Source organism: Typopeltis vanoorti, chromosome 12 (assembly GCF_054136105.1).
Source record: "Typopeltis vanoorti isolate ZY-2024b chromosome 12, IOZ_Tvanoo_1.0, whole genome shotgun sequence".
In the NCBI taxonomy this organism is placed as follows: domain Eukaryota; kingdom Metazoa; phylum Arthropoda; class Arachnida; order Uropygi; family Thelyphonidae; genus Typopeltis; species Typopeltis vanoorti.
The window spans coordinates 107,316,692-107,328,730 of record NC_143560.1 but is presented as its reverse complement, the minus strand read 5'-3'; the positions used below and the strand labels follow the sequence as shown (position 1 = coordinate 107,328,730).

Here is a 12,039-nt window from a genome sequence, read left to right as displayed (position 1 = left end):
TATTATGTGAATGATGCCTAAGAAATAATATAAATAATTCTTTATTTAAATACCATCTTTAAAATATCAACATAAAAAAGTTTAGATAATTTTAGTGAAAAAAAAAAAAATTGGTTCCCCATTCCTTCCTGATTGTGTTGTTTATTTATAATGACATCCCCTTCCCCAATACATCCTAGTTAATCATAGTAAGCAACACCCACTGTGAATGGTTTTACTTGTTATCTCACAATTCAGCCTTCTTTTTCTTCTCCTGTAACTGCCTTTCAAATTATTTATATCCACATTACCACAGCTATCGTGCTTTTGCTCCCCTTTCCCTAACACTGAGTTATCTGCTCTGGTTCCACTTAGAAAACATCTTCAGCATTTATCATTCCACACACCTGATAATTAAAATATAATTATGATACTCCATTATCCTTCTCCAACTTACTTTATCATTTTTCAATAAAATCAATTCTAACGAATGGTTTTTAGATCGAGTGTATCTGATATTAAGATTTTTAAATGTTTTACCTATTTAGATCTGGGCAAACATTCAGAAAACTGACCAGCCTACTAGGATGTCTTTTGATGTTCGCAAGCCTAACGACTGGAAATCTTTCTTTAACAAAAATTTTCGTAACCCGGGTTTAACGAGTATTCAGGTATGAAGAATTTTAAATATTAATGCAATGAATACCCTATTATCTTGGTGAACTATAATACCCTATTATCTTAGTGAACTACTGACCCCACCTCTAGAGGTGGGGTCAGTAGTTCACTAAGTTAGTTATTCTGTAATCTTCCTTAATTCAAAGAAATATATATACATACTCCAAATGATACACACTATATTTTAGCTTTCACCTTGATGTAAAGCTTATATTAAATGTTACTTGTTTTTCATAATGAATGTTGAACACCATGTAACAGTAAAGGAAAGGATTTCCATAATGAAATCTGATTGCCAGTTGATTCTGTAGTTGGTCATCATAGGCATGACCAGACTTGCTTATTGGCTTTTCATGTAGTTGTTTAAAAAGGCAATAATTGAATCAACTCAGTTTTTGTGGTGTTTTCTTATTACTTATTTTGCAAAAGGTCATCCTTTATTTCAAAATTTAAAAATCTGTGCCATTTAAATGGCACTACATTGAGTATCTTTTTAATTCTTATAAAAATTAATAATACAATTTGCAATTAATATATATATATAATCATTATGAAATGCAATGAAAACAAAACAATGAAGCAATTTTATTAATTTTTTTATCAGGCTAAAGGTCAAAATAATCTGATCGTATTTATAATGTGCTGTTCTAAAACACTACATGGCATGAGAATTATAAAGAGCAGATTAGGAGGATCACTATTTTCAGTAAGGAACAAAACATGGCATAGTATGAGCAGTGGTTGGTTGGTTGGTTAAAAAAAAAAAAAATTCTTTTGATATGTAGTGTAAAAGGAAAAATGACTACTGGAGGAGCCAAGTACTCACTGCAGAAGATATTGTGGAAAATATTTCATGAGCATTTCATTAAAATATTTCATGCCTAGTGAGAGTCTGAATTAGGATGAAATGTGAAGAGAAGCTAAAAATTATCAAGCAGGAGATATGAAGAATTAAGTAAACTTGATTTTAATAAGAGAAAACAACTTGGTGACAAGGACTGAAACATAGTGATATGTTTCAGTCCTTGTTTAATCAGAGCCTTCCAACAGTGAAGGTCCTAAAAAGTAGAAAAGGGGATAAAATACAATGGTATGTATCATAGTGAAGCTTCAAATTACAGATTAGTTTGTGTATTTGGACTGGTGGTTTAGACGGTGGAGATGGCTGTGATCCAAACATGCAAGAGAAAAATAGTGCCAGTGGTTTTTGAGGCAGTATGGTGTGAGATAGAGGTAAATAAAATGAAATACTTAGTCCAATGTTGTTATAGATTTTTAATTATGGAAATTTAGGCTGGAATGATGAGATAGAAATTGGAAGTAAAGAAAATGAGTGAGTTTATGAGGGCCAACACCTCAGACAGCAACAGAGGGCACACGAGGATTGAGGGTCTTGGATTTGATCATCTCATCAGAGGATATGTAATTATAAATGAGGTGTCAAATTACCCTCCATTTGGTGAGAATGATGATCATGAAGTGATTACCTGGGTGGTTGCCAGCAGTGTGAGGACCTCTGTGAGAAAAAAAGTATATGTGAAACTATAAGGCTGGTGATTATGAGGAATTAGCTAAAAAAGAGATCAATGCAGCTTGGGAGATATTCAAGAACTATCCAGTAGAAGCGATGTCCAAATGTATTCCAAGGGTCAGAAGGTTAAATAAAGTAGGTATGAAATGGATGAATGAAGAGATTAAGCATGTGACACAGAGAAATAAGGCATTATGGATGCAGCATAAAAGAAGTGGTAATAACCAATTCCATAAGGATTACAAAAACTGGGCAAGGAGGGTGACTTGGTTGGTAAGGGTAGCAAAAGTGAAGTATGAGCAGCAATAAGCTAATGAAGCCAAAAAGAATCCTAGGGAGTTCTTTTGATATGTAGCCAGCAAAAAAAAAAAAAAGAATAATTATGGAAGGATGACATTGATTGGAGAAAATGATATAAAGACAGCTGTTGCAGAAGGTGTGGTGGAGATACTTAATGAGCACTTCATGGAGGGCTTTCATTCTTGTGAATGTGACATCATGGGGAGGAGAGATTGACTGTAAGTGAGCAAGAGGTATATGGAGAATTAAGCAAACTTGAAGTTAATAAGGCTGTGGGAATTGATAATGTATCACCATGTATTCTGAAGGAATGTGTCAGGGAGTTGGCATCTGCCTTGACATATTTTTTTAATATGAATCTTGCAAAAAAATGTATACAAGCTTCCACATCCACTTCACCAACACTCATGGCCTTAACAATATTGAGTGATGTGCACTGCCATCCACCTCACTGTCCAAAACTACATTATACATAAATTAAGGATGCCAAACAATTTTATTCTTGGTTTCATCCTTTATCCAAGTGTAAGGAAACAAAGTTTGTGCATGAAGTCACTTCATGACTGGGCTACTTGTATATAAGGTGGTTCAAAATTCCACTTACAAACTTTGAGGGGAGATAGAGAACATCAAAATCAACCATATTCACATAGGAAAGCATGACCGGAAATGCCACTGGAAGGTACTAACAGGGACACAAAGATACAGAAATAACACAAGGCAGTAAGTAGTGTAAAAAACTTTATTAGACATAACTGGACAGTTCAAATAGTAGTTGGATACATAATATGGTTTCACATCAGGTACTCAAAGTTACGACCATTAGCAGTGATGCATGCCTGACACCGACAATGCATTGATTGCTGTACATTTTCGAAAATACCTGGAGTTTCCCAGATATTAGCAGCAGCAATGGCAATTCTTGCCACAAGGTCCATATCAAAGGCAACAGCCATTTCGTACACCATGGCTTTAAGGGTCCTCCCCACAGAAAGTAATCAATGCTTGAAAAATCAGGTGAGCACGAGGGCCATGTGATGGGTCCACCATGCCCAATCCATCGAGCCCCAAAGGACCTGTCCAAATACTGATGCACAGAAATGCCAAAATGGGCTGGAGCCTCGTCGTGTTGGAACCACATCTGCTGATGCACAGTCATTGGAACATTGTTCAGTAAATCTGGCAGAACTTCTTCCAGAAAGGTCTGATACTTCTGGGAGTCCAGTCAGGGTGGTAACAGGTATGGGCCAACTAAACAGTCAGCAACGATGCCTGCCCATACATTAATGGTGAAGCGTTGTTGTGCAGCATGTGATCGCACAGCATGTGGGTTCTCATAGGCCCACACATGAGCATTGTGGTGATTGAAGGCCCCTTTGCAGGTAAATGAAGCTTCATCTGTGAACAAAACAAAAGTTGGAAAATCCAGGTCTAATGGCACTTTTCTGCAGAAACCACTGTCCGAATTCCACACGTTGAGGATAATCTTTGGCCTTCAGTAACTGGACCCATTGCAGATGAAATGGATGTAAGGACTCAGAGTGCAAAATGCTCAATACACTGGATCAAGATACTCCTATAGCAAAGGCAATGGCACGTGTGCTTGTCTCTGGATTATTGTCCGTCGCATACAACACCTCCTCTTCCATGGCTGGATTTTGCATCGATCGTGACTGCCCACTATCATACTGCGATCCCTGAATGATCCATAGTCGCAAACATTTGGTGATGTGGTACACGTCTGTTTGGGTACCTTTCACGATACATTCATACAGCGGCTCGTCCATAACAGTCAGCTAACCCGTAAATGAGGTGCATGTCTGCCATCTCAGCGTTCATAAAACGATGCATGTTCTTTGTATGATGTCGAAAGCTTGAATGAGGAAGCCCCAATTGCTCACCTGGAGCGCTGGCAAACAGCGCCACCTATCACTTTTGGATGGCGTTTCCGGTCATGCTTTCCTGTGTGAATATGGTTGATTTTGAATGTTCTCTACCCCCCCCTCAAAGTTTGTACGTGGAATTTGGAACCACCCTGTATAGAGCTATAATACTATGCATTATGGAAATTGCCACTACCCAAGACCAGTTTCGACCTTTATTGAGGTCTGATCAGTGGGAGCCAGATCCAGAAATGAAAATAAGGTTGAAGTAATGCAGAAGTCATATATAAGTAGCCAAATGATGTCACACCTTATTATTAAAATACTCTGGATTAGAGATAGATGCTGAAAATTTTTTCACTTGGTTAAACTATAAATTAAAAATGCCAAGAAATTATATTCTTGGTTTCATCCTTTTCCAAGTAAACAAACAAAGTTTGTGCATGAAGTCACTTGACTTTTGCATTACTTCAATCTTAGTATCACCTCTGGGTCTGACTTCCACGGATGATAACTTAATAATGGTCAAAACTGGTCTGGGTAGTGGCCCTTTCCATAATGCATAGCATTATACATGTCCATAAGGATATGTGCATTGCATTATGGAATACTAAGGCAGTTGATGTGAAGTCATTAGCCTCTATATACAAGTATCCCAGTTGTAAAGTGACTCCACATACAAACTTTGTTTGCTTACACTTGGATAAAGGATGAAACTGAGAATATAATTTCTTGACATTTTAATTTATAGTATAACCAAGTGAAAAACAACTACATTCTACATAGTTCTTTCCATTAGAAGGGCATTATACATGTCTTCTCATGTTAGAAAATGCCAAACCTAGAATACCATCTTTCAATTTATTCTAGCTCAAAATTTTCTTATTGCATTTAATACTTGTCTTTATCACTCTCAGTTCCGATAATCACTCTGACCTCTTTGGTTATTGGATGGCTAAAGCTTCATTTTCTGCATGACTTCAATGAAGTCAAAAGATTCATTGCAGGAATTGCTACTCACACACAACTCATCATATCATGACAAACTCATTCACTGTCTGTATTCAGCACACTTTCAGGCAATGATCCAATCACCTACTATTTTTCACCCCCCCCCTCTGTATGCAGCTTCCAGGGATGGACTCTTATTCCCTTGTCTTCACCTATTCTATGAAAAATCTGAGACATTAATCTGGTAATTACCCTTACCAACTTATGTCTCCCTCTTCTCCTTTCCACTAGATGTAAATTTGCATTCCCTCATCTGTCCTTGTGTTCAACATTCCAGAGACCAGAAATCACCTTAGTCAATTGTCTCTGAATCCTTTACATCTCTTCAACCTTTTGAAAACCAGGTGACCAAATATGTGCATACTAATCCCTATGTGACCAAATCACAGCCTTATACAATGGAAATCATAACATTCTGGCCTTCACTAACCTCTCTAATACCCTGACTACAACTCCAGGCAAGCAGATTAGCTTGCCTGGTTTCCTTGTACTGTTTTCACTTCTAATTAGAATTTGCAACTTCTTGTTATTATGTCACACATCCACGGACTCACCGAGGAAGGTTACTCTACTCTACTGCACAGAACTCGTGATTTATGAATCATTTTATTTGCCACATAGGTTTGAGCAGAATAATTTTGCCCTCTTTCCAATTCTTTTGAAACATGGCCCAATCTAAGACCTACATGAAAGAGATAAGTTAAAGCTGTTGTTAACTCCCTGGAGCATTCCCTCAAGACACGTGACAATATACCATCAAGCCCATACAGTTTACCGACATCAAGTTTACTCAATTCCTCATATACCTCCTACTAACCATCAATGGCTCCTTCTCCCTTCATACTGCTCTCAAGTTCTGTATTTTGTTCATTCAGAAGGATGGAATACCTTAATGAATTGCTCATGTCCATTACATCCTTCCAAAATCATTCTTTCTTCTACTGACCTTGTATTGAAAACACTTCCTAGAATTTCTTTGGCCTCATTAGTTAACTACTGCCTCATACTACACTTTTACTGCCCTTACTGAGCAAGTCACCATTTTTGCTTCTTCTTTGCATTCCTCATACAACTCATTACTGCACCACTCATCTTCTGTCACATCCACAATTCCTTCTTCTTCTAGATTACCTATTTAGTCACCCATTTCACACCTACCTTATTTAATCTCCCAACCTCCAGAATTCATTCAGACATTGCCTGTACTAGATAGTTCTTGAGTAGGGACCAAGCAGTATTGATCTCCTTCCCACCCAATTCCTCATTCCATGATATAGCTCCAAGCCATTTCCTAAGTTTATCATAATCACCAACCTTATAGTTCTGCATATGTCCATTTCTCACAGAAGTCCTGGTTTGACTGACCATCCAAGTGATTGCTGCATAGTCACGTTCAACAATTGGAAAAAGATTTAACACCTCCTTTGCAATAGCATCCTCTATTGAGATAATTAAATCCAATCATGAGTGTCAGAGAAACAATCTCAACCTCAGCATGTCCATACAAGATACCAATGAGGACTACTGAGAAACACCCTTTTAAAATCAATCTGTATTTGACTTCCAGCTGTGATGCCTGCATAAATATACAAATGTATGAAAATGTCATGGTGACCAAGGCAAAATATCAGTTAATATTAACTAAATAAAAAGCTTATTATTATCCCAGACACATCTTTTTCCTCTTTGTTAAGCAAAAACACATGATAATATCTAAGTATCCATACCAGATCTTTTACATTATTGCAAAGATGATATTTTTCTCTAACATTTTTCTTGGTTTCCTTGGACTATCACTTCTAGTTAGAATTTGCAACATCTTGCTATTATATCACACTTCCATGAACTCACCAAGAAAGAGTACTCTACTGCACAGAACTCATGATTTATGAATCATTTTGACGGCTGAACTGGATAAGGATAATGGGTTTACAGTGATTCTACTGGACCTTGCTAAAGCCTTTGACAGGATACCACATGGAATTCTAATCAGTAAATTGCAGCATATGGGGATGGATATAGGGTTGGTGAGATGGATAGGAGGGTGGTTGACAGAGAGTGGTTTATTCAGGAGTAGAGTCCACAAGACGGCCTGTGACTAGTGGTGTGCCATAAGGATCTGTTCTTGGAGCACTGCTGTTTAATTTTTTAAAGATCCTTTCCTATATCTTTAAAAAATTCGTTTGCTTCATTTGTTTGCAGATGATGCAAAGTTGGGTAGGGCAATAGTGAATGCAGATGATGTCAAAATTTTGCAGGATGATTTGGATAGATTGGAGGTCTGGGTTAAGGAGAATGGATGTCAATTTAATGTGGCAAAATGTAAGGTTATACATTTTGGGGTAAAAAGATTAGCTGCAGTTTACTACATTGGTGGAACTGTACTCTAGGAAATTGATGAGGTACGAGATTTAGGAGTGTTGGTGGATAAGGAGTTGAAGTTTAGGGGGACACATTGCAAAAGTGGCCAAATCAGCTTATCAAATCACTTGGTTGCTGAAGAATACGTTGACAAGCAGGTTATTGTTCCTCTGTATCGAGCCTTGATAAGACCCCATCTCAACTACTGTGCCCAGATTTGGACACCTAGGTTTCTTCTTGATGGGGAGGAGGTTGAGAGGATCCAGAGGCGAGTGACCAAGATGATAGCAGGTCTGTGGAATGAACCTTATGAGACCAGGTTGAGGATTTGTGGGTTGCAAAAATTGGTTGATAGGCAGAGGAGAGGAGATATGATTGAGACATTCAAATTACTGAAAGGTTTCTATAAAATTAATTCAGAAGATATTTCTGAGAACAGGGCTGGTTGTGGGAGGACTAGGGGACATCCATGGAAACTGGGAAAAAGTGTGGTTAGTAAGGGTGTTAGAGCTGGGTTCTTTACTTTTAGAGTGGTGAATGAGTGGAATGGGCTGCCAGAGTCTGTGGTGGATGCTGTGACAGTGAATGAGTCTAAGGCAAGGTATGATAGATACTGTATGAATGTCGAATAGTTGTGATGAACATGATTTGGGGCCTCCCTAGATGAGTTTAAGGACTCCCCGGAGTTGCCCATAATAATAATAATAATTTTGTTTGCCACACAGATCAGGTTAGAATCTCTTGCAAAGTGAACACGTTATGTTAACATTTAATCAGCATTTTATGCTTAAAATACAATAAATGTGCTTGAACTGTTAAAAAAACATCTGTAATTTAGTCACATGGACTCGCATATAGAAGTAAAATATCAACAATCGGCAATAGCTATTAATAAATAATAAACTTTACACGTTATGTGGAAAGGCCAATTAATATCTGTAGTGGTTTTGGAATTGCTCATTTCTTTCTTCTCATTTAACATGCTGTCTCATTATGGTGAAACTCAGTGATGCCAGTAAGATATATTAATTTCATAATCAAGATTCTGTAAAACAATCTGATATGCCACTCTTAAGCTATATACTGCAGTTGCTAATTTTATTTTTCTTCTAGCCATCTTCACTTGTTTACTCTGCTGTTGATCCCAGTTTGGTTCAGCATTTGCAAGATGAAATTGAAGAAGCACTAAAAGAAAGCATCATGAGATGGCGGAGACGCTTGAGGACATCCTGGAATCGGTATTGCATAGAGGCGCTTCGGAAAATACTTCCTAAGTAATTTGATTATATCTTCCATTTGAAAGTAACAGTGACTATAAATTATTTAGAACAGTTTTCTTATTGTCATATCTAACTGCTTACACTAAATCGAAAGATACATGCAGTACAAAACATTATATAAAGTAGAATATGCAGCTTATGGCCATCTTAAGGCATTTCATTTCTACAGTGCAGGTTAAGTCAGTAAATGTTAAAGAAGTTACAAAACAGTTCTTAGATAGCAGGTTTTCAGAGTCATTCTTTATGAATGATCACTTATATCAACTCACAATATTAAACTTCTGAAGAAATGCTTAATTCTTTGTAATTAATTTTTCTGTACTGTTTATTTTAGATTAGAGAAAACAATGGGTAGAACAGCCAGTGCTGACTCATTAAGGGAGCTTGAGCAGATTTTAAATTCTTATAAGGTGAGTTTGAAGTAACAAACCATTATAATTATACATATGTTTGATATGAAAGAAGCAGGGATAATAAATTCTGATTTATTATCCCTGCATTCATTTTTTGTAGATGTCAATGGAATACATGCATAATTATTTTCTCAAAGTGTGGCTTGTGAGTGAGGTAACATAGTCACTGTAATGTTTCACTGTAATCTGTTATATAAGGGTAAATTTTTACTCTTACAAAATGACATATTTCCATAGATGTTTAGAGATCACAAAATTCTTATTTGGTGGTACAACTGAATACACTATTTTCTGTACTTATATATATATCCAAATGTTCAACAGTTAAAAACAACGAAAATCATTAGCACAAGCAGTAGATTTGAAATCTTCAAATTTTTATAAATTTTGAGAAGTATAGTATTTAACAACAAGAAAGAAAAATTAACAGGTTTCACACCCAGCTGGACTCGAGTTTAAGATTCCTGTTATAAAGCCCAAAACACTTCAGGCTCTTGTTATCAGATCCAATGAAAAGCATATGAAAACCTTTTCTCTTATTTCATACTAACTATGTACTTCCACATCCATAATTTCATTAGGCATCATATGATCATCCACATGAATTCTCACCAGGTGGCTGTGCTTTATTTTATTTATTTAATTTTGGAAGCTTTAAATTCTCTGAAGTTACTTCATCCATCACATTGAGGGTCTACTATTTTCACGGGTACTCTACCCTCTGTTACAGTTTGGACAGCCCCAAAGAATTTCAGCTTTCTTTTGTCATTACAATTAAGGAACTCCGAAGGCTAGTATATGGATCCTCTGTAGGTCCAGTCTGTTTGTCTGCCTTTTGATATGTGAGACTCAGCGTTATCCTTTATCACATCTCAAAAACAGCTATCTTTTCCTATCAGATTGCTTTAGGTTCCCAGCTTTACATCTCTAAGTTGTCACTGAAAAAACAGCCTGATCCAGAATGCTCAGTTTTTTTGCTTAGTAATGGATTTACCGTTTCAAAGTTTAAGTCTCTGATTATTCTAATCTTATTTTGATGTCATTTGAACCACGATTCTACAAGATTGATGATGGATCCTAGATACTGTGATTTACTGGCTCCTTAGTTATTTCTACATTAAAGGTAGGCCTGTCTCTGTCTATACATCTTTCAAGAATCATAATTTTCATTTACTAGGGTTGAATTTAGGTTTCCTGCTCTCACTGAATTTATTAATCCTGCCAAGGATTCTGTTTAATCTTCCTTGTCACACAGAGAATTACTGTGTCATCAGCATATCTCAAGTTGCGACCTATCTGCCACCTAATATCTCTTCAGCTCAGTCGATGCTACATGTATGTTGTCTCCTAAGCATAGATGGTGAACAATGAGAAGAAAGTAGGCATCCTTGCCTACTCAAATCACTTAATTCTACATATGTTCTTACAGTGGCCTCTTGATCACTGTACAAGTTACTAAGTTTAACACATGTTAACCACAGTAGTAGGTTTTTTATTGCATAAATATTTCGTCCTAGGTATCATAGGACATCATCAGTACAGTAAGGCAATACTAGGAATGACAAAAGAAAGAGCACGTACGTACAAAGGAATTGCGTGCAGTGGCGCATTGCGGCCCGTACTTAAATTAAATTAATTACAGTTAAGTTATTATTTTACACAATTTTGTATGACAATTTCCCATACTTTAGGGATGGCAAGAACATCATTGCAATTTAGATTTGGTCTGTGGAGTAGGACTTCAGCACTTCCTTTATATAAACGTTCATATTTATATGAAGATCTGTGTAGAAGTTTTGTCTTTTTCCAATGAATCTTGTGGTTTGGGTTTTCCACTCCGTGTTGAGCGAGGCCTAATTTATGCAGTTTGATGAGGCAGATATGGTCCTGATGTTCCGAAATGCGTTTAAAAACTGATCTGCCTGTCCGTCCAAAATAGGAGAGTTTACAGGAGCATGGAACCTCGTATACACCAGGTAGTAACATAGGTGAAAGTTTGTCTTTAGGCGAGGGTAACAAGTTTTGGATCTGGTTGAAGAGTTTGTAGGTGGCAGCAAGATTGTATTTCTTCATAATTTTCGAGAGCCGTTTAGAGATGCCTTTGATATATGGTATGGGAATCTTGTGGGGTTGTTCTTGTCTAGGTTGAAGTGCGGAGAAATTGCTGATGATTTTTTGAGTTGTTTTGAGATTGTAACCATTTAGAGTGGCTGTGTTTTTGATTATTTCCAATTCTTGTTTTAGAGAATCCTCGGAGGAGCATAATCTGTGTGCTCTGGTTACCAATGATATAATGATGCCAAATTTTTGAGAGGGATAATGAGCTGAAGTATTGTGAATGTAGTGGCCTGAAAATGTCGGTTTGCGATAGACTGAGGTGGAAATGGAACCATCTTCTTTTCTTTGGATGTGTAAATCCAGAAAGGGGATGCCTTGTGGGATTCTCTTTCTAATGTAAATCTGATGCGAGGATGAAGAAGGTTGATTTTTTCTAAAAACTGCAGTAGCTCTTGTTTGGAATGACTCCAGACTGCAAAGATATCATCGACATATCAAAGTCAGAGTTTTGGTTTGAATGCGAGGATTTTTTCTTCTAGATGTTC

At 36.9% G+C, this 12,039-nt stretch overlaps 1 protein-coding gene across 4 annotated transcripts in view; it reads left to right on the top strand.

The window, feature by feature from the left end:
* Positions 1 to 12,039, top strand: part of Cc2d2a (Coiled-coil and C2 domain containing 2A) — a 518,960-nt gene that overhangs the window by 492,555 nt on the left and 14,366 nt on the right. For all 4 annotated transcript variants that reach the window (XM_090401677.1, XM_090401676.1, XM_090401674.1 and 1 more), the window contains exons 35-37: positions 528 to 650; positions 8,857 to 9,017; positions 9,358 to 9,433. In XM_090401677.1, coding sequence (XP_090257803.1) covers positions 528 to 650; positions 8,857 to 9,017; positions 9,358 to 9,433 — 360 coding nt within the window. The remainder of the gene's footprint in view (positions 1 to 527; positions 651 to 8,856; positions 9,018 to 9,357; positions 9,434 to 12,039) is intronic.